The 22,262-nt window shown below is 51.9% G+C and overlaps 1 protein-coding gene across 2 annotated transcripts in view; it reads right to left on the reverse strand.

Moving 5' to 3' along the window:
- Positions 1 to 1,848: 1,848 nt before the first annotated feature.
- USP7 (ubiquitin specific peptidase 7) overlaps positions 1,849 to 22,262 on the reverse strand; it is a 53,267-nt gene continuing 32,853 nt past the window's right edge. For both annotated transcript variants that reach the window (XM_061152802.1, XM_061152803.1), the window contains exons 6-31: positions 21,091 to 21,199; positions 20,147 to 20,277; positions 19,663 to 19,717; positions 18,711 to 18,791; positions 18,521 to 18,611; positions 16,283 to 16,365; positions 14,453 to 14,562; positions 12,956 to 13,112; positions 12,103 to 12,247; positions 11,732 to 11,862; positions 10,954 to 11,088; positions 10,621 to 10,722; positions 10,356 to 10,461; positions 9,523 to 9,615; positions 9,366 to 9,433; positions 8,971 to 9,071; positions 7,941 to 8,094; positions 7,284 to 7,351; positions 6,764 to 6,872; positions 6,593 to 6,670; positions 5,559 to 5,659; positions 4,653 to 4,752; positions 3,912 to 4,031; positions 3,713 to 3,784; positions 3,493 to 3,583; positions 1,849 to 3,190 (exon numbers count right to left, since the gene is read on the reverse strand). In XM_061152802.1, coding sequence (XP_061008785.1) covers positions 3,084 to 3,190; positions 3,493 to 3,583; positions 3,713 to 3,784; positions 3,912 to 4,031; positions 4,653 to 4,752; positions 5,559 to 5,659; positions 6,593 to 6,670; positions 6,764 to 6,872; positions 7,284 to 7,351; positions 7,941 to 8,094; positions 8,971 to 9,071; positions 9,366 to 9,433; positions 9,523 to 9,615; positions 10,356 to 10,461; positions 10,621 to 10,722; positions 10,954 to 11,088; positions 11,732 to 11,862; positions 12,103 to 12,247; positions 12,956 to 13,112; positions 14,453 to 14,562; positions 16,283 to 16,365; positions 18,521 to 18,611; positions 18,711 to 18,791; positions 19,663 to 19,717; positions 20,147 to 20,277; positions 21,091 to 21,199 — 2,698 coding nt within the window. In that variant the 3' untranslated portion in view covers positions 1,849 to 3,083. The remainder of the gene's footprint in view (positions 3,191 to 3,492; positions 3,584 to 3,712; positions 3,785 to 3,911; positions 4,032 to 4,652; positions 4,753 to 5,558; positions 5,660 to 6,592; positions 6,671 to 6,763; positions 6,873 to 7,283; positions 7,352 to 7,940; positions 8,095 to 8,970; positions 9,072 to 9,365; positions 9,434 to 9,522; positions 9,616 to 10,355; positions 10,462 to 10,620; positions 10,723 to 10,953; positions 11,089 to 11,731; positions 11,863 to 12,102; positions 12,248 to 12,955; positions 13,113 to 14,452; positions 14,563 to 16,282; positions 16,366 to 18,520; positions 18,612 to 18,710; positions 18,792 to 19,662; positions 19,718 to 20,146; positions 20,278 to 21,090; positions 21,200 to 22,262) is intronic.

Consider the following 22,262-nt stretch of genomic DNA (forward strand, 5'->3'; position numbering starts at 1 on the left):
GGTGCCTGCCCACCCCCCTCCAACCCTGGCAGGTCAGCGGCCTCTCAGAGCTCGGCTGAGAAGGGACCCTGCCTCCGAACATGCAGACACCACTCTGATCAGCCCGCTCCCCAAGGTGCCCGGGACCTGGCTTCCCAGAGGGCACGAGGCGCTGAAGGAGGACCTTGGGGAATTGGGCCCTTATTTCTCTTGGTTCCTGCCCTGCCCATGGATGCCCCCATGGCTTCCTCTAATGAGGTCAAGAAAACGCACGCACTAACGAGGGCTTTAATGTACTAACTCAAGACGGCTCGAGGGAACTCATCACTTTACCACCACACAAAGCGAGGACAATCTGGTCGGGACACCTCAAGTCACATGTGGCCATTTATAACTAAACCAGGGACTTCCCTGGTGGTCCAGAGGTCAAGAAACCGCTTTGCAGTACCAGAGACTCCGGCTTGATCGTTCCCTGGTGGCTCAGTGGGTAAAATATCTGCCTGCAATGCAGAAAACCAAGGTTCTATCTCTGGGTCAGGAAGATTCCCTGGAGAATGAAATGGCAACCCACTCCAGCATTCTTGCCTGGAGAATCCCATGCACAGAGGAGCCTGGTGGGCTACCGTCCATGGGGTTGGAAGAGTTGGACACCACTTACTGACTAAACCACCACCACCACCGGGGAAATAAGCCTGCACCACATTGAAAGATCCTGCGTGTCACAGCTAATACCTGACTCAGCCAAATAAATTAAAAAAAAAAAAAAAATCAGTGATGAAAACTCACTCTCTGCTACTTCAGCCACATGTCAGATACTCAGTGGACACCTGGGGTGCATGGCTTTCTTCCTGGGCAGGGACACGGAGCATCCCTCCCCCCGCCCCCTGACATCACTTAGGTCGTTCTATTGAGCAGTGAGTGAGTGGTCAGAACACCAAGGCCTAACCTGGCAGAAATGACAACATGCTCAGTTGCTCAAGTCCTGTCTGACTCTTTGCGACCTCATGGACTGTGGCCCACCAGGCTCCTCTGTCCATAGAATTTTGCAGGCAAGAATCCTGGAGTAGGTTGCCGTTTCCTACTCCAAGAAATGCCAGTATCACCCACCCCACAACAGGGATCTATAGTTCAACCTTGACATTTGAAATGGATGTTTGCAAACAGTCTGCTCCTCTAACCAAGGAGACCCTTTCTCCCATGGTACAGCTTCTGGTAGCAACAGGAACCTCCAGCCTCTCGAGAACGTTACACTGTGGTCCTGGGGTCCCCAGGCGAGGGGTTATTTTCGGGTTCAGCCCCATCCCGGCGGCCCCCATCAGTTTTATGAACTTGGACTCAAGGCTGTGACGGGGAGGGAATGGAAGAGAATCGCATGAAGTATGTGCTGACTGCCCAAACTGTGAAATGGCCTTTGATATAAGCCTTTTAAGAACTTGGGAGTTTCAGTGACCCAAGCCTATAATCTATTGTTGGCCAAAACCTAAAAAAACAAAAAAAACCCAATACTTTAATAAACGTTCAAAGTAGGGCACCCGGGGAGTGACTTTCTGCAGAAAGACAGCGCTGTCTATGGTCACTATGGGGACCCAGGCAGGATGGCCCTGCTCTCCAGGTGGAGAGCAGCCCGCGGACACGCTGCGTCAGGGGGGGACGCAAGGCCACCTCCCCCAGACCACGCCTTCGGCCATTCCCGTATTATGGTCATCTTAATGTACTCGACTCCAGCCTGGAAAACGTTCATCTCTGACGCTTCAACAGGAGGAGAAGGCAAGAACCTCCAAAACCTTGCCATGGAGTGATAAAGGTTCCCCAGGCCTACCTGCAGGGAGAGCTGAATGGCTCCCTCAACTTCCACGTCAACTCACTGAATTATCATTTTTATAGAAAATTTTATTCAACATACAACATTTTCCAGCAAAAAGGCAATATACAGGAAGAGTTGGTGTACACTGCTGCTACAGAAACAAACAAAAAAATACTGGAAAAGGATGAAAACTAAGTGTGATCTGCTGATTCTATTTTACTGCACTCAAAACTAGACACGCGGCTGGCGTCAGCTCCAAAGGAAACGGCCGGACTGAAAGAAAACCACACACGATGAACGTCGACATCAGCGGGGGCCACTCAGTCACCCGACAAAAGCCACCACCTCCTCCCCGTGGTCAATTGTACATGTTCATTCATTAAATATACAATCTCATTTTTCCTTTTTTTTTCTTTGCTCTTTTTTTATTTAACTTTTTTTTTTTTTTTTTTTTTACTTTTTTTTATACAAAGTCAACAGCTTGCAAACACCAGTGGGCATACCCTCTTAGCTAAAAGGCCCTCCTTTCTTGGTTCCGTCTGTCCCATTTGAAGGAGACGAGTCTATTTATAATTTTTTCACCTGCTCGAATGAACTCTTGAGATCATTAGGTTTGCCCAGAGGCAGCATAGTACACCTTAATTGGATTTGAACAGTGTTTTGTTTTTTTTTTTTCAATTGAATAAAAAGACCCCAAAGTGTCTGGTCAAGCCTGTATTCGGTGCATCCGCTCTGCAAACGGGCTGTGGGACGCGGGGGCTGACGGAAGGGAGGCGAGTTTATTGGAAAGACCCAGGCAGCTGGGGAGACCCAGGAAGGGGCGACAGGACACCAGTGAAGGAAAGAGCGCTATTTATTAGGTTGTGAGTTTCTGTTTCGCCTTTACAGATGCACAAAAGGTCATTGAAAGTATAACTGAGGGAAAGACGTCAGACGAGCCTAACAGAAGACTTCCTAGCTGCGGGCTGGCGGCTGGGCCCCGGGGAGGGGGTCAGCCGCGCCCGCCCAGCGCCGCGCCCGCCGGCCGCTCCCCGACACGCTGACAGCGCCTGGCATCGTGGTCACCGTAAAATAACTCTCATTGGCATCCAAGCTTTATAAAAACACCTTCATTTTTCTCAAAAAGGGCAATCAATAGATACAGAGAAGCCAAATTGAACAGCCTCAACAAAATAAAATTAACACCAGCAGCAAATCCTCTTGCTGAAGACGTGGGGTGGTGCTTGTGCACCAGAGTTCTCGGCTGTTGGTAAGGGGCACACCCACCGCGGTCCGCCTCGCCCGCCCGCCGGGGAGGAAGTCAGTTATGGATTTTGATGGCCTTTTCAAGGTATGTGTAGCGACTCCTCTTCGGGGCTTTGTTGAAGTGGTCGAGCCCGAGCCACGGCCGAGGGTGAGACATGTTACCTGGTGGGGAGAGCAGATGGTCAGACCACGGAGCCAGCGCTCGGGCCCTGTGGTCAGGAGAGGCCAAGGGGCCTCCTGGGCAGCCGGGACCCCACACCCCACCAAGGTCACGGACCCCGCGTGGCACCGTCAAGAGCCCCCGCCATCCCTCTCGCCATCGTGTGATGCCCGCCAAGGTCACCGGAGGCAGGCTGCTCTCCCTCCCTGCTCTGCAGAGGACGAGAACGAGACTCACTCCTCGAACCCGGGGCCACCTGCCTCCTGGACCCTGATGACCTGCGTCTCTGCGGGAGGGCTCTTACCAGGCTGAGGTTCAAAGTCTTTCAAGTTTACTTCATACTCATCTTCGTTTATGTACTGATGTCGGCCCATCATCACAATTGCAAATTTAAACTGACAGACAAAAACCGAAAACTCCGTTATTGCGAACAGTGGGGAAACTCACACCTCTGGCAAAAAGCAGTCGGGACTTTAGCCTTCCACCCGACGAACGACTCGCCGACACCCAAGAGGCATATGTACCTTTTCAAACTCCTTTTCCTGGATGTCCAGCAGACTCTGAATCCGCTTCATCACTTCTCTGAAATGCTCGCCCTGCGGGTGACAAGGGGTGCGTGTGCTCACACGGCTCGTGCCCGCCTGCGCGGCCGCCCGGGCCGGAGTCCCTGGCTGAGTGGGGCTGACCCGGAGCACCCGGCTGGCCAGCAGAAGGACGCCTCACCTGGTGTATCCTCAGCAAGAACGGGATCCCGAACGTCCCAAACACCTCCTTGTGGAAATGAGCCACCGTGATGAGCATCTCGTTCTCCTTGTCGATGTCTACCTGGTCCAAAGGTATTTCCTGGGGACGTACGGAGTGGACAGATCTTCAGTTAAGGCCGACACAGCACTGCACGTTTTAATTCCGAACCCTTGACTTGCTCTTCCAGCAAAGAAGTGAGGGCAGATTTTTATGCCACAAGGTCACGTTAGGGGCTTGTGAGAATGAGGATGATTTAAAGTCAGAAGAAAGACCTCAACCTCAACGAAAATGCCAGGTTTTAGGAGACCAAACGATGAACTCCAGCTACTGCGGCAGTCTAAGCCACTTTACAATTAACAGGGCCCAGGTTTCTGAATAGACGCGCTTGGTGATCCCCCTCTGAAATCAATTTCTAAGGGTGCACAAGAGAGGCATTGGGAGTCGGGCGGGGGGGGGCCTGGGGGCAGATGGCCAGCAGTGACCACTGTCCAACATGAATGCACTCCTGTCACCAAATGAAGGGGACACTTCAAACAGTAGCTTTTGGGGCAAGTCTACTGTACCAACATTTACATTTTCAAAACCTGGAAGAATTAACCCCAGGGATGGCAGCACGTTCTGGGAGTCACTGTGCTACCTGAACAAGCTGCGGCCCCCACCTCCCGTCAGGTCACAGCAACCCCGACTCCCCAACCCCGGCCCCAGTCAGAGGACACGCACCTCTATTCGAAACGTTCGACTCGTTGCAGGAGATAAACATTCTAATAGTTCATCTTCTTGATGCACACCAATAATTTTGTAGCTTACAATTTCTAGCAGCCTGTGCAAAGCAAGGAAGAAAATAAACTATACAAACTCATGGGGAAAAAACCAACAAATGGTTTTCTACAAGGGTTTTATTACAAAGTTATGCAGATCTCCTTGTCCTTATGAAGATCTGAAGTGGCAAAAGCAGGTATCCGTGGGGAGCAGACAGAACACTGGCCAGGGGGGTCCCTCGGAAAGCGTGGTAAGGACAGTCTGAAGCGGACCCTCGGGTCAGGGTCGGGGCCAGGGCCGGGGAGGGGCCTGTGCAGACCTTTCCCGCAATGGTTCCAGAATAAGCAGGGTTTGTGACATTCTTCTCACTCATTAGATAATAAAGGCCTCATTCTTCAGTTAATTTTGCAAAGAAAACATTGTGGAGACCAACAGCCTGAAGGACTATTTCATCCTCCATGCTGCCCGGAAGACAAGGTGGTAAGAACAGCACCCAACTCTCGGAAATAAAAAGTGATCATCAAATCTGGTCTTCCTCCTCGGCCCGAACACAAGACAAACGGAGGAAGAGCGACCCGATTTCTCAGACACAAGCGAAGCCCGAGTTTTCCCGTTTCAACTGATCTTTCTGCTTGAGTTCACTCCTCCTCTGCTTGGCTTTTTCTGCCTGAATCTCCCTTTGCATTGCTGCTAATTAGTGTCAAGAGTCAGGGAGGGAAGACGGGCGAAAAGCTGTGAAATATTTTAAAAAACTGCTGCCAAGGACAGACAGCAAAGCTGAGGGAGGGGAGTGGGGGGGTGGCGGGCGGGTAGCGACGGTGGGATCGGGCTGGGGCCGCCCCACCTCCACCTGCGGGAAATACTCGCCTAAGTTTCCCTGATGCCTTCTCGCCGAGCTCCACAGCCTTTTTACATTCCTCTAACAGGTCCCGGACACACCCGTGCTTGTCTGGATATAGTGTTATTTCCTAAGAAATGACAAGATCACGGCTTTAGGGGAACCATAACACAAGCGGGGCCTGTGCACTCAGCGTTGGCACCTCCCCACCGACCTTCACGCAGACCGTCTGCCCAGCCTGGACCCGCCCCGCGCTGCCGTGCGTCCATCAAAGGCCATGCTGAGGCAAAAAGCTCGCGGTTCCCAGAGCAGCTCCTCAGGAATCTCTCCCCTGGAACGGTCACTACGAGCCTGTCCAGCTCTCAACACTGAGACAGAGGACAAGGCCCAGGGTGGACGTTGTCTCCTCCACCCGGCCGCGGCGCACGGGTGACAACTCTGATGGCGTGTGGTCCAGGCTCCTCTCCACCCGGTGGGGACAGAGAGGTGGACAGCTAGGGGTCTGACCTTCCAGAAGAGCCACCTAACACGGGGCGGGGCGCCTGCGAGGTGCCAGAGGAGAGGCTGCCGGCCCCAAGGCCGAGCATCCGAGCCCCCGACGGTGACCACAGTCCCCAACACCGGCACACCATCACTCTGCTGCAGCCCCGGGGTGGGGAGGGCAGAGCTCACCCCAGCTCCCATCCAGTTCTCAGACTCTGGGGCAGGGGCTCTAACACACGCTGCGGCTTATGATCTTTCTTTGGCTGTTTTAGTTGTCAAGGGCTTGTTGTTCAGCCGCTTCAGTCCTGTCCAACTCTCTGTGACCCCACGGACTGTAACCCACCAGGCTTCTCTGTCCATGGGATTCTCCAGGCAAGAAGACTGGAGTGGGTTGCCATTCCCTTCTCCAGGGTATCTTCCCAACCCAGGGATCGAAACCCACGTCTCCTGCTCTGCAGGCAGATTCTTTTCCTGCTGAGCCACCAGGGAAGCCCTTTGACCCTGTTACCAGGAGTTTTTCAAGGCCTGAGAAACAATAAGCCACAATAAAAATAAAATCTCATACCATGAAAATACCTACCTCTTCCCTAAACTGGCTGTTTAACCATATACACTTAAAACTTCGCCTGTTCTCAAAGTCTGTGATTTTCATCTTAAGCTGTTAAAAAAAGAGAAAGGCATTTTAGACCCATCCCAACAGAAACTCAAGTCTTCTCTTTATGACCCACGGTACGTTAACTTGGGCTCATACCTGCTGATAGTACAGTTTCTTAGGTTGTCTAGGCTTGAAGAACTGTAGCAGATCTCTTAAAGTACCTTCATAATTATGTCTAAGAGGATTACCTGGGCCATCCCTGTAACTACACAAGAAAGCAGTACATCAATACAAGGCTTGTTTATTTGCCTAAAACAAACACCCGTGAGTGAGCATCAAAGCAAACCTCTGCCCTGCCCCCTCGCCCTGACATGCGACCCCCATCCCCGAGTCCTGTCCCTGAGCCTGTCATTCATGAATGTCTCTGCACGGTACATGGAGGCCCGGCTGGGACGGACCCAGCCGGACACACGGGAGGGGAGGCGTGTGGTCTCTAGAGTAAGGCAGGCTTTAGACGAGGCTGCCAGCTATCCTGAGCTTGCAGCAGCATGGTCTGAAACCAGGCAAGGCGAGGCGGCCGGCGGTGGGCCACGTCAGTCGGGGTCTCTGACTAACAGACGCGCCAGGGAGAGCACGCGGCCAAGACCCGGCGGCGGCGTCTGCGCGTGCGGCTCACCCTTGAGACTTGAAGAACTGCAGCAGCATCGGGTCGGTGTTGAGCCTCTGAGCGACCGTCTTGGCTACCTGGGGGGAGCAAAGAGTGGGGCTTCCATCCGCGGAGCAGACTGAGCCCGGCCCATGCACTTGGCGCTGACTAACTGTTCAACGTCCTTAAGCAACAGGGCACAAGCTGCCGGAAGTTAAATGCCCCAGAAACTATTAACAGGAATAAACTAGACTTCTTAGTATGTCTCCATGAGAACAGCATATCTGAAGAAGAAAACCTTTAAAAGCACTTTTCACTTTTAATGGGGAGGTCTATAGATTTGTTTTCTTTAAACTATTATTTTAATAGCTCACACTTGGCGTATTATAACTGAAGCAAAGTTGTTGTTAAAATTGTGATCTCTGAAAACACCTTATGCCGGGGGTACAGAGGATCTGGAGGAGGCCGTGGCCCTGGCTGGGGGCGGGGGAGTCAGGGGGAAACTACTCCTGGTCCCCGGCACCTTCAGCACCAACCAGCTGGGAGCAGGAGCTTCCTCAGACGGCGGACGGTAGCCCCTCCCCCAGAACCACACACACCACACAGCCTCACTGGCAAGAGAGTTTTAACTTAAGAACCTGGTCTTCCTGGTGTGGAATCTGAAGGGAAGAGTGTTTGAGCCAATACCTGGAAATAATTCATCCTATTTGACAGTGTCACCACAAATCCAGGATCGTTGGGGATCGTTTTATCACAGAAAATCACATCGACACGGTGGTAGAGGTCCCGGAAGTATTCCTTTGCAGTGGGCAATTCACTATTATCATTTTCGGGGTCATCCCTGGGGAAGGGGAGAAACAGACGATCGAAGTCCAGCCCGAGATTCACTGCTCATTTGTTTTAAAAAGGCATCGTCTCCCACGCCACAGCGGCACGGAGCGCTGCGGATCTGAACTCAGGCCAGCGTTTCCCGAAGCTGGGAGCCTGCCTGGCCACCAGGAAAAAGGGACCGCGGACAGAAGGTGCGCCCTGAGCGGCACAGGGCAGCTGCTTTCCGCTCCTGATCTCACTCCCGAGACAGAACGGTGCCCTCTGGACAAGGGAGAGGACTCGGGCGCACGCTGGGGCCCACCCTGCCGGGTGTGTAGGATCTCCTCCCCCTGACCAGGGCTTGGTGGGCTGGCACTTTCCTTCAAAGGGAGCGGGTCACCACTAAACCTACAATCCTCACTGCCTGGCCCCTAAGGAGAAGTCTGCTGCCCCACTCTTGCCCCCATGTTCGGCGGCCTCCCCGTGGCCAGGGTCCAGTACTGTCCCACCCCACCAGAAGGCCTCAGGAGCCCGGCCGTGTCACCAGGCTGCCTTCAGACCGCACACCTGCTGGGTCTCATGCAGACAGACCCAAGTGATTACCCGAGTAGGTGCAGGCTAAGGGATGTCATGTTTTCAGGAAAAGACAACATTTTTGCTATTCCATAAAGACCTCTGTCCCCCTGCAAATAGTTATCATGCTGTCGCCATCTTTAGAAACTAAAAGCATCCAGTGAGGAAAAAGCTCACCACCCCTGACTCCCAAACTCAAGAAGAGGCCAGCTGTGGTCAACACGCTGCCACCATCAAACAAAACGTGACTCAGGGTCTGGAGGTGATCTGTTTTCTGGTTCCAGGACTTCGGATCTTTGTGCAAAGAGAGAAAAACCCTTCAAAGGGTACGTACTTCTGAAACACTATGATGTCACCATCCATTAGCTCATCGAGGGCTTTGTCAAGAGACACATCATAGTCCTGAATTCTCTCTGTTAAATTCGGTTTAACTTCCTGCAGTGAAAGAAACAGTACGGTTATAACGCAACACCTGTCCAATGTTTAATATGGCCACACACTGTATGTCCTTTCTCTACACCCAATTCCATTAGCTCTACATTTTTAATAATAATCATCATGGACCCCACAGAAGGGAAAATCAGATGAGGACAGAGAGAATCCTGACTTGACACCACCCCACTTGGCTGTGGTCTTCACAATGCAAATTCAGGGGGAGCCACACAGACAGGAGCCGTCCTTCCCAAACCAACACCGACGTGAGGATTACAGAAAAATAAGGATCCAAACCTCATAGAGGATAAGGCTAGTATCCTGGATAAATCCTGCTCTGTCACACATAACCGGGAGCAAGTCACCTGGGTTCAAGAAAAATGAAGAATCCAAGGCTGCGACATGTGGCGACTTGAGCAAAACCCGCTCAGAAGGCGATCGCAGCCGGACTTACGTATTTTACAGGATATTGGTGTGTAGATATGCCCACAGTAATTCAAACTCCGTGTTTTGGGATCGTACATCTTCAAAAATAACATCACATCATCTGCAAGGTTAACAAACAGGCTTTGCTGGGATCTTCCAGTCAGTGCAATGCTAACAAACATCTGCAGTCAGCTTTAGTGACAACCAAAGCGACAGCGTGTAGCACTGACAGTTACTGCGTGCCAGGAGGGTTCTTAGGGCTGAGCCCAGGACTGCAGCGTCATTTCAAACATCAAACCCGCGGAAGCGCTGCATTTGAAGCAGCGAAGACGAGAGTAAGTGCAGAGAACGTAGGAAACCTAGTTTCGAGACCAGATACTCACTAGCTACCAGGGGATACCTGCTCAGGGCTGTGTCTGCGTTTTTGCCAGACAAGTGACCACTTGAAGCAATATAGAAGAGCATGCTCAGACCCACCTGTCTGCAAATAAAGCTGTGCTGCAGCGGGGTTCCCGTGCCCAACCTCTGAGGCCACCTGGCCGCTTCAGTGGCAGGCAGAGGGTCACGGCCCACAAAGAGCCAAGTATTTACTGCTGGCCCTTGACAGCGACCCTGCTCCATCCCGTCTGTCACGTGCAGAGCAGGGAACACGACCCACAGCACGCGGCTGCCACCTTCTCCTCACCCGCCAGCTACAGCCCCGTCAGTCTCACCTGACCTGACCACAGAGATGTTAGCCAGCATTCTGGGGACCAGTGAGATTTCTTTGCGAGAAAACGCTTAGCCCTGTGTTTTAAACAATGGTCCAGGACTCCTAATTCCGCCCCTGGGGGTGCCAGGCTGGGCGAGGGGGGCACTTACGATCTTTATCAAACTTGGGTAGCGTGGCTCCACTAGCAGCTAGCTCCGGATCAACTGTTTCCAGGAATATCGTCCAGGGGTTTTCATTATCACTGAGCTCAATCATCTAATAACAAGAGAGAGGCTGGGTTTAGGAGACTTAAATGGCTGAGGGTGAGAGACTCGAGTAACTGACAAGTCCAACCCCATGCCACCGGACCACAGGCGACACGGCAGGGCACGCGGCGGGCACTGCGCATGCCCAGCCCGGCCTGGTCGCGCTCACCGTCTTGCTGCCGTCGGCCTCATTGTCCAGCATGGCCGGCCGCTTGGTGCCGTTGCTCCTCGCCTGCATGGGCCACAACCGAATCTGATCTTGCGGGAAGCCCTGGAAGTATTCACAGTTCAATTAATCGAAGCACAATCACTTTGTGGTTTAATTTGGGATCGAGGTGACGGTTCTGTGATTAGAAGGGGGAGTGATGCTGACCCCTCTCCCCGTGGGTGTGGGCGGCGGTGCGCAGGTGGCAGGGAGCCGCTGAGGGCAGGAGCGGAAGGGAAGGGGCCCAGCAGCACCTGGCCCACGCCGGGGGTGGAGGAGGGAGAGGACCGCGCTCACCATGGTCTGAGACAGGTTCTGGACAAACTCCGAAAGCGAGGAGTTTTTCAGCACTTTGAACACAGTGTATCTCACTTTTTCTTCGTCATACATATCGTTCCCTTGATGGCCACAAAACTGGTCCTCTGCGACGATCTGCCAAGAGGCGTGGGAACACAGGGCACGGTTTACACCCAAAAGGCAGAACAGAACCAGGCCACGCAGACAGAAGCCAAGGTTCCAACGCTAAGAGCAAGAGCGACTCGTCCTTTGCCTTCTTCAGAAGACCCACACAGAGAAACCCCCAGTGACCAAGCATGAAATCAGATATTCATTTATTTAGGAAAGACCAAACCCTATACTTCCAATGCAGCCATTCTAAACTCATCCACAAGCTTCAACTGCAAGCTCGCCTGGGTGAGAGAATTCCCAATTATAAAGCCAGATGCACATGTACCTTTCAACTTGATACAATTTCCTGTTTTCTAATGGCAACTAAATCAGGAACCAAAATCAGCCCTCGCCCTCCCCTGACAGCACTCTCCCGGCCTGGCCCTCATCCAGGCCCCACTCACCCGCTGTTCTCCAGTCCCCTGCCCGTTTCATGAACGCTCGCACACGGCTGCCCTCTCTGGCAGCTTGAGTACCTCTCCCATCTAAGCTGCGCCCTGAACTGGAAAGAATACTCCCAACGGTCAGGGGACTGGCCCGAGCATCCCCTCGACTGCGTGCTCACGGGGCACCGTGCTCAGGAGGGAGCCCCAGGTCCGCGGAGCGGCCGTGCCAGCTGGGGGCTGACCTGCACTTGCATGTAGAGATGGGCCTCCTGCCGCTCCTTCCGCTTCTGCGCCTCAATCCTCTTCTCCTCCTGCAATCGTTCCACCAACTGCTGAGGGATGTCCTGGTCGGTGACAGCTTGTAAAACCTCACCTGGGGGACAAAGGCACCTGCCTTCACCTCTGGGCGTTACGCCGGCACAAACAAAGCCATCCTTCAGGGCAATGCCGCTCGCCCCCCTTGGTCCACATGCAGACCCACGGGCGCACGCCGGCTGCTCCCAGGGCATGCCGGGAGGGAGGCGGGGCAAGCCGCAGTCTGGACGGGCGGCTGCAGCTCAGGCGCGCGGCTGGGAGGGGAGAGCCCAGTGAGGGCAGGCGCCCGCACACTCACTGAGCTTGGACTCGCGGATGTAGACCAGCATGTAGGCGTTGGTGCAGTGCCGCACGGACAGGTCGTCGTCGTGGCCCCCGTAGTTGTGCTCGATGGCTTCCTCCTTCGTGCATCGGGACACCACGTCGTCGTCAAACTTACACCACTGTGACGGGAACGACAGGGGTAAGGCGCACGGAGGAGGAGGCAGCGTTTCCCTGAAACCTCCTCTGCCGCGGGCGACCCACGGAATCCTGCCAGCGCTCTCGCCTTCCTCGTCCCAAACTCTGGGGGAACTGCCGACATCCAGCCACAGGCAGTTTGTACAAGGCGCTCAGATACCAGCCCGGCTTCAGCTCAGGCTCCATCTCAGTCCACCGGGCAATAATGCCTACGCTGCAGGTTCTGCACCTGGCCATGGGGGCCCCTCCATCAAATCCCCTCCTGCGTGAACTAGCAGGGCTCGACCTGCTCTGTTCCTCGCTGGGCCTGGACACAGACCCCCAGACCCTCATCTGCTCCGCCTGATGAAGGTCACGTGATGGGATCCACGTGAACGAGGCAAAGCCAGAGCATTCATTATGCATGGCACTTGCGGGAACAGGCATCGGTCGCAGCCCCACCCTCGAGGGCCACAGATGATAACGGTCAGACGGAAAGGGATCCTGTCAGGTCCAACGTCCAATACTAAGATGTATATAAAAAGGACGATCACAACTTAAATCCACTTGAAAGCATCAGCAGTTACCACAGATCAGAACGTGCAGACACGTCAGAAGCCAAGAAGGAATCCTTGGCCGCCAAGGCCAAGTCTGAAGCATCACTGAATTCCCACACAGCCTCCCGACCACCCGACCCCCTGACCCATACTTACTTTGCCATCCCCTTTGGGGTTGAGATAAACCACATAATGTCCACCATGATTATCTCCACTATGAACCAGGACTGCATGAAGAATGTAATTTGCAGGGTCTTTAGGATCAGTTTTTTGCAAAAATTCATCAAGTGGTAACTGTTCAGGAAATTCAAACCTATTTAAAAACAAAACAAAACATTTAACGAGAAATCTAGGTTTCACTTCTGGTGAGACACTTCACCTTAAGGTTTTATTTGCTACCAGGCCCTCTTAATTCCCTAGCCCCTTGTTCTGTGGAGAGGGCAGGGCATTTTACATGCAAGGTCCCCAGAACTCCTTCAGGTGACTTGCACATCGACAAAAATCTGAGGCTTGATTTGAGAAAAATGCCTGCAGAGTACTGATACACCTATCGGAGTTCCCCAATTCCAGGGTGTTACAGCAAAATACGCTGCCTTTTCTAGGAGGCGGGTATCTCCGAGAAGACTGTGGTGGGAGGCAGAGCCGGCCCCACACTGCCCTCAGGGACCCAGGGCCGGCACCACACAACGTCCTGCCCGTCAGAGGCCAAGAAGCAGGACTTCCACGTGACAGCTCACGGCGTGAAAAAATGTCGGCAACTGATTCCAATAAAACTAGGACGAAAACCGAGGTGAGGGCCCAACAAAGCTCAGCAGGTTGGATGGGCCTGCAGGCCGCTGGTCTGCGAGCTCCGCCGTCTCAGGGCTCACGGTGAGGGGCAAGGACAGGCTAGCAGGCCCGGCTGCTGCAGGCAATGTGGTCGAGCCGCGCCCTCCCCCGAGTCTGGGGGTGACTGGCCAACGTCCAGGAGGCCGGTTACTGTCAGGCTGTACCCTCTGACCAAGGGGTACAAAGTCACCGCTCCAAGTTCTGTCTGCTGAACCAGACAAAGCAGTGTGGGGTACCAATCTCTTACAGGTGCTTGAAGGGTCTAGAAAACACATGGAGCAGTGGGGGGAGCACACCCACCTACACCAGCACCCCTGACCAGTCTGGCACATTCTGCAAGTCGATACGAACCCAGAGGTAACAAACCACTGGAGAATCCTAGGTAAAGCAATAGAGGGATATCAAGCCCCACTTCTAGAGCAAGCAGAGCACCTGGGCAGCAGAAAGCACCCTCCCCGGGGCGTCATCTGCCTGAGGGTGGACAAAGGGGCTCCCTGAGCAGGAGACAGGGGTTTGCAGCCCCTGAAGCCATCCCTTCAAGAGGGCAGATCAGACTTCCCTGGCGGCCCAGTGGCTGGGACTCCGCACTCCTAATGCAGGGCGCACGGGTTCGCTCCCTGGTTGGGCAAGATCCCACAGGCTGTAAGGCTCGGCCTCCCAGTGCACCGCCCCCCACCCCCCCAGAAAAGTTCTCGGGACACCTCGGTAGAGCAGGAACCTAACAAGAGAGGAGACCGAGGACAGACAGACTTTAACAAGGCACCAAGACTAGCCCCCGCCTGAGGACGCTGGGCACACCCTACGTCTCACAGCCCTCTACATTACCTATCATTGATCTTGATGTTTTGGTCCGTCTGAGGATCATACATAAATCGCATCAGTTGCAGATGTAACACTGGTGGCAATGTCAGGAATTTCACTCCTTTTTCTGCCTCCTAAACGTTGAAAAAGAAATGCAGGTTTAGTTCGCCTCCGGTTACTTCTCCCAGCCACCAAAGCGATAGCATTTCACATCAGGATGGGAACACAGTGGGGACGTCTGCTGGGGAGACAGGTACACGGGCCTTTAAATGCCCTACATGGGAGATCTCCTCTCAGACTGCATCACACTATCTTACTGCCCAGGGACGGGGACGGGGAAGGCAACCGAGGCTCAGTCACTTGCTGCCCTAGCAACACAGTCAGTAGACACTGAAATTCTGGAGAAGTGTGAGAAAATCAAATGGAAGAGAAGGGCGTGGTCGGGGCTCAGGAGAACAGCCTGCGAGCGCCGCCCTTCCTCAGGGTGGTCAGTGCCGACCGGTTCACTCCCACTTCTGAACACACCCCCTCTTGCTAACAAGCAAGGTCCCCTGCCTGCTGGCATGGCCTCTGCCCAGCCCCCGCCTCACTCCCCCGTCTCCGCTCCGCCTTAGCCAGCTCTTTCCTCACTCAAAGCAGCCTTGGCCAAATCCAGCCGCCACCAGGCCATCAGGCCTTCCTTCTGAGCTGTGAACCTTACTTCCAAGACCGGTGAGGAAATGCCCACCTGGAGGAATGGGTGTCCACGAGCAGCCACACCTATGTGGCAATGTTCTCTGATGTACATTCTTGTATTCAGAGAACAGGGCAATTCTGGGAAGAAAACCAAAAACCCAGGAACCTACTGCCACACAAAGGAATGGCATGGTTTTAGTGCCACTCAGGAGAATAATAGAAGGATCCTGTTTCTTGGCCACTGTCTCCAGAGACTCTGATTCTAATATACATATTGCTCACCCAGACCCCAAAACATTCAGCGTGGATTAGGGCGGTTCTTGTGACTCATGTTTCCTAAGCATGTCTAGCAGCATGTTCCCTAAGAGACTTACTGATCTACACCCCAGCACCCCGAGTGGCCTGACCTAGCAGGACAGCAGGTCTGTGACCCACTGCAACACGGGTTCACTCGCGCACACACTGAATTAGCAAGCTTGGTAAACACAGGACAGTCTGAAACACTCAGGAATTAGCTGAGTCAGTCAGTGGAGATTACGAGGCTGGGTGGCTGGACCCACGTGGGCGCCGCTGATCCACCGAGCAGCCTGACCCGCAGCCTGCACAGGCCACAGGCCACGCCCTGTGACCGCAGACCGTGGTTGGGTCACACCCTCAGTGCTCCGCAGAGTTCCTGCAAGGCCGTGTGGCAAAGAGGCAGGGACAGGAGCGCTGGTGCAACAAACAAGAGAAATGCGCTCCTCGTGCTGGAAGTCAGGGTTCTCAGAAAACCAGCAAAGAAAGGCAAAGCACCATCGCCAGCAGCCGCCAAAACAGGAGTCTCGGTGACTGAGCGGCTCTCCTTGTGCCCGGGAGACAGCAGTGTTCCGAGTCGGAGGATGCGGTGAGGTCAGGGGCGGCGTTGGATGGAGTGGGAGGGGCAGGGGAGGCGGGTGATGGTCCCGCCTCCGATCCACAGGAGGCTCGGCCATCTCCTGCCCACGGCATCCCCAGCCCTGCACCAGCGACACGACCAGCTCTCTGCTGTCTCGTCCGGACTGAGAAACACGACCCTTCCGCGCGCTCCACACCAGCAGCGTGTGGACAGACCCTTAGTGGGTCTCCAGCTGGCGGGAAAGTGAGGGGTCTGAACACGGAGCGCAAGGACCGGAGGGGACACCAGCCCACAGTCTCAGTTACCTGCAGGCCGTGCTCCCCGGCGTCGTATTTATTGTCACCGTCCAGCTGTTCTACCGCCACATAGTCCACAAACGATTCAAATACTTTCAGGGGAGAGAGAGAGAGAGATGAAAGTCAGCCAAAGTTATCACTGAAGCTTCAATTGTAACATAACCAACCGCTCAATTCAGGTGCCAGAGAGGAACGAAAATATCAAGCACCGCAGCCGTGAACATGAACTCCCAGCTCTGCGCCTGCACTGACCCAGGAAGAAGTGTATACTCTTAAGCAAACTGAGGGTGCTGCTGAGTTGGCCAGAAAGTTTGTTTGGGTTTTTCATAGGATCTTACAATATCATCTTGTCTTACGATCACATGGAGCGGATATTTGACTAATAACAACATCAGCAACATTAGAAACAGCCAAGAATGCGGCCACCTGTAACTCTCAACAGTAGAACCTAAGTGTGCTCACCCCTAAGTTTTAAACACAGATGCTGGTGAAATAATGGGCGAGTTCACTGACTAGATGGGGCAGTAATTCTCTCACAATATCCATGCACATCCAATCAGACGGATACTCGCTAACCCTTTATGACTGCGTCAGTTATACCACTATAACGCTGAAAAGGAAGAACGCAGAATTCATCCAAGGATGGCAGCCAGTGGACCAGCAGAGGAGTCTAGAAACAGGCCTACACAGATACGCAGGGCTCACCGCTGACAAGGGCAGGCAGAGCACCTCGGGTCCACACTGACCCCAGGGAGAAAGGAACTGCTCTGGGTGGGTTGGAGATCGACAAAAAAGATAGAAGAATTGTCTGATGACTTCAGGGACAGCACAAAAAGCAAAGAGCGAAACATTGGATTTCACAATTATGAAATTCTGTTAAACGGCTAGACGGCAAGAGCAAACAAAGTGAGCCCCCAATGCGGGAAGAGCCCCAAAACCCAGCCCAGCATCCAGAGCCCACGAGGAACCAGCCACACGGACTGGTCTTTACTACACAGGCAACCACCACCTTCACACACTGGGTGATGGCAGTGTGGGACCCCCGCGAGCCCGCCAAGGCCCGGCTCACTGCCTGGACCTTCCAGGCGGCAGCGATGGGGAGGGAAACCCCAGAATCTGAGAGAGTGTGAGGATTACAGGGGCCCCAGGCAGCTGGCCTCTGCAGGATGGAGGAGCCGGGAGAGCTGAGGCTTCTCTGAGAGCCTTGCTGAGCACTGACCAGGGAGGGACAGTCCCCACAGCTCACCCCGGCATGCAACAGCCTGCTCCCTGCAGCCACAGTGAGAAAGCCCCAAAGAGACGGGACCTTGGGCAGAAAACCTGCCAGACGCTGCCTCGGCTGTGGGGACAATCGAACACCACGGCTGCAGCAAGAGACCACACTTAAATAGGCCTCGAAAGCATCAACTATCTCCATACAACTGAAATGTGCCCCAGAGGAGAGGTGAAGAACAGCCAACACCTGACAAAATAAAAATCATGACAGCTGGCATCTGATGAAAGATGACTGGACAGGCAATGGGGCTGGAACTCACAGCCCGTGATGAAAGACAAGTTGACGGAGACAGATCCAGAAATCACAGGATTAGCAGACGTGGACATCAAGTAACCGTGAACTACATTCCGCACGTTCCGGAAGATACCCAAATCACCAAGGAGCTTTTGAAAAGGTGAACTCTCCCTGACTTCCAGGCAAATGAAAATCAAACCCAAGATAGCACCATCTTCCACCATCCTGATGACTAACTGCTCTGGAGTGGATGTGGAACAAGGGCTCGCAGCTTGCTGGGGAGTGGCAGGGATAAATGGCTGCATTTGCTAAGCTCAAAAAGAATGGTTTCCAAAGACCTGTGTTATATCCCCAGAGTGGAATACTACACAGCAATGAAAATGATCAGATAACTGCTGCCACAAGTGTATGGAGGGAACACTGAGAAAAAGCAAATCGAGAATTAGAAGACTATGTTCTACGTGCTCCCGTCCTTCTAAAATCATCCAGCAAAGGATGTTAGAAGCCCAACGCTTCCCAGGAGGAGAGGTGGGCAATGACAGCAAAGGGCCAGCGTCTCACTTAATCAGCAAACGTTTTAAGTTTCTTGACCTGAGTGGGGTTACCTGCGTGTGTTCATGAGGTATGTTCATCATTTGGGCCATTTTCTCTATAGTGTATTTCAGTAGAAACTGCATGATCAATGAAGCATTGTAACAAACCATGAAAAGGCCGTGCTCTATGCACACAGAACTCACTGTTTTTCTTCCCTTTTATGCTTAGCTGGATGTCATAATAATCTTCTCTTCTATCGGACCGGTAGTCTACCTCTTTACACTGGATGTAAGACTGCAAGCAAAGAAAATAAGGTGGCTTAGGCACTCAGCGTCAGAACACGAGCACTGAAAAGTTTCTACAAGTCATTCTTCAGAACTGGTAATCACATACCACCATCTTGCCTCTGAATAATTTAGGTATGGTGCCTTCTACACACGTGCCTTTCATCTTGTTTTCCACATTATCAAGCAACTGGAAGAGAAAGTTTTGGCTTTCAGAAAATGTTACGCATTATGCAGTAATTTGAAACATGACTAGGAAATTTCAATGGTCAAAAAAATTCTAGACTATAAATATTATGACCTTTAGCATGCAATTATCAAAAACATACAAAATCTTCCTTCTTGGTTGGATATTTACAAAAATAACTACATGCAACAGTTGAGATTAACCCTCTATACAGCCTTTGGAATGAATTAGTAATTTGTAGTGCCTTTAGAAGCATTTTTTTTATATTCATTTTTACCTCTGTGGAAAAGCATGTAAATTGAGCACTAAACTTAACTCGTATTGGTCCACACCAAGAGATTAATGAGGTTGAGCCTGTCAACAGGATTGACTGGTTTGTCCATGGATATTTAATGAACTGGATTCAATCCAGCTAGTGCTGCAAAAAAGAAAACACACCTTGCCCAGCCAATCACCTTGAATTGCCATTTCACGTGTGTGTGTGTGAGTGTCTTGCATCACGACTGGAAGAGTGGGTACCTGCTAGTGACTAGAGGCGGTTTGGGGGAGAGTCACCCACACAGAGGTCTGCCTCAACCAGGACTTGTTTCTTGGGTTACTAACTGGTAGATTACGCCAATTTAACACATTAACAGTCCACTGCCTATACTGCTTCCCCTCACACTTTCCTACCAAATCACTTTTCAGTCTTTCTGGCCTTTAAATGAGATACGTGCCATCTTTTCTTTCTAGCATAGTCCTGGTCCTGAACAAAGATGGGCATAACTGGAATTACAGTGACTAAAGTAGGTCTGAGGTTTTGTTTGGTAACAACTTCTGACAGTGCTTCGAAATATGAAATGTAAGAGGAAAAAAATTACAGGAGGAAACTCACCACTCGACAGAGCTCTTGAACATCGTGTTGCATGAAGCTATCTAACGTTTCCCACCTTAGAAAGATAAAATGAATGTACATTGAAACTTCTAAATTTTACAGGAGAGTTAAGAAACTAAACCGTATCACCAGTCATCATTCTTAAACTAATTTAGAGGATTATTTTGGAGGGTTATAATTCAAAGCCAAGTTGAATTTTATCTCACTACCAAAACGCTCACAACCTTCTCTTGTTCTGAAAGTCTTACTGCATGGGGAGGTCATGTTTGCAAGTAAACGCACAGAAGCTTGAAGACCATACCTATCCTTTTCCTGACAGGTAAACCTAAGTGGTGCATTAGTTCTCAAGCAAAATTCTAAAAGCCTCCATTGACAAAGAGGTCAAACAAAGAACACTGGTAAGATGCGCTGACGCGACTGCGTGCCTGTTCTCCACTCTCAAGCCCTCTGCGTCCACTAGCTGGAAAGGTCTCCCCACACGCACCCGAATGACTTGGTCAGCTTCTTTGTTCCTACGGGCTTATCGCTGTGCTGTAACTCGTAGAACACTCTCTGCAATGCTAAAGGGACACTTTTGGATGAATCGTCGCCCTCTGTTGGCATCATGTACACAGCCTAAAGAGAAGCAATTCAGAAGTAAAAATGGAATCTTATGTGAAAGTATCATTTCTAACACCACAACAACTAAGGTAGATGGGTAGGGCTTCTCACTATCCCCCCAAAGAGCCAGAACATTCTTTGGACAATCATGGACATCTTTAAAGACAATCTAGAAGTTACAAGAAACTGCAAAAAGAATTTTAAAGATTACTCATAGCTTACCATCCAATGAGAATCACTTCTATTTCATACTTCTTAGAGCAAGATTTTTAACTTGACATGTGAACAAAAAAGTTGATGAAACCTTCAATGCTACTGAAATTATCCATACTCAGCTAGCCTCTAATCTAATCCTATCAAGGTAATTAATGCTTCCTGGAAGACTAGTGTGATGCAGATAGTAAGTGACAGCAGACCCAGCAATGGGTCTGTGCTATTCTCACGACCTTCCTAAAGTACAAATAACTATCCTGTTAGATTTTACGTTTTATCTATAAAAAGTGAAAAATCAGATTCCTGGCCAGTAGTCTTTCAACTCATCAACTTCCATATAAAGCTTTTCATATCTTGCTACTACCGACTTTCATATTTTAAAAAAAAGCTTGATTACTTCTAGCCCAATGAAGTTGGGTTTGCTGGCTGTACTAAGCTTTTCATCACACTACTTGGCTTCACAAGTATCTGGACAATGAGGAATGAAGCTACGTGTAACCGTGAGGCAGGGCCCTCCCTGGAGACAAGCCTGGGGCCGGGCTGTTCTTGCCCCAGAATCCTGCAGAGAGAAGGCAGGCTGGGGAAGGTTGAGGGAGAGAAACACCATCCATTTACCTTGCGTAGCTGGTTTGTGAAAAATAAAGTCTGCAGCAGGCTGTTCATATAGCAAGTCGCTCCCTGATTCTTTAAGCCGACGTAGCCCGTGTGCTTCTTTGAGTCCCACCTATGAGACCAGTTTGAGGTTCAGGGAAGGCTGCGCCCCCACGCTTCTGCCACGTGTGTGGGCAGTGTGGCTGGGGCTGGCTGCTCTGTGCAACCACCTCCGCCCCACTCCTGACACGGGGTGATGTCCGAGCACCCGCCTCCAAGCGAGTAACTCGTCGCCAAGCCAGGAGTCCTGCTCACCCGGCTCCCTCCAATATCACGTGTGTGGTCCACTCAAGTGCGGGGACTAGTGGGAACTCGGTCTGAATGGAGCGGCTGCATGGCCATCATACACCCAGAGCAGTGCTCCCACACACGAGCTAAAGTCTACTGCTCTCAGACTGGTTCCCTCGCACACGCATGACACACACGTGTAGTCGGTGCAAGGTGGGAACTGCCGAAACCCTCTTTTCTGTAGTGTCACATACATGGGCGAGGACGGGTATGCCGACAGGGTCAGACCTCAACTCCCGGAGCCTCTTCTCTTGAGTACGTTGTATCGCTGGCTGCTTAGGACAGTCAACAGTCTGCAGCACCCCCACAACCCCCCGCAGTAACAGGAAGCAGAGGAGCCCTCCCTCTCTGCACACATTATGCAAACACGTGGCCAATGCTAGATGTTTTCTGTGAGGTCAGCATCGGCAAAGACTCTGACGCTGCGGGTATTAGGTTTTCTTGAGTAAGACAGTTTTGATTGCTAAGTCTGAAAAACCCAATCTGCTTTGTTTTATTAAGTTAAAAGACATATCATTAAGTATAGGGGAACACGTTTTTAAAACGAGGGCAAAAAAAAAAAAAAACCCCACAAAAAACTTAACTAGAAATACCACCTTGTTGCTCACCCTTGACCCCGGATATCTGAATATGATTCAAGTGTACAGTTTAAGTGTGTGTTTCAAAAAGGGGAGTCTGATTTCTCTGCAAGTAGCCCAATTAATATGAAAATCAACAAATCTCATTTGTTTTTTAAAACTCCCAGTGCCACCAAGCACCCCCCTTCCCAGGTCAGCCTACACACTCGTGCCAGAGGAGGGCCACACGGGGAGAGAAACACTGTGGGCAGACAGGGTACCTGCACCTGC

The sequence above is a fragment of the Dama dama genome, chromosome 10 (assembly GCF_033118175.1).
Source record: "Dama dama isolate Ldn47 chromosome 10, ASM3311817v1, whole genome shotgun sequence".
NCBI classification, from domain to species: domain Eukaryota; kingdom Metazoa; phylum Chordata; class Mammalia; order Artiodactyla; family Cervidae; genus Dama; species Dama dama.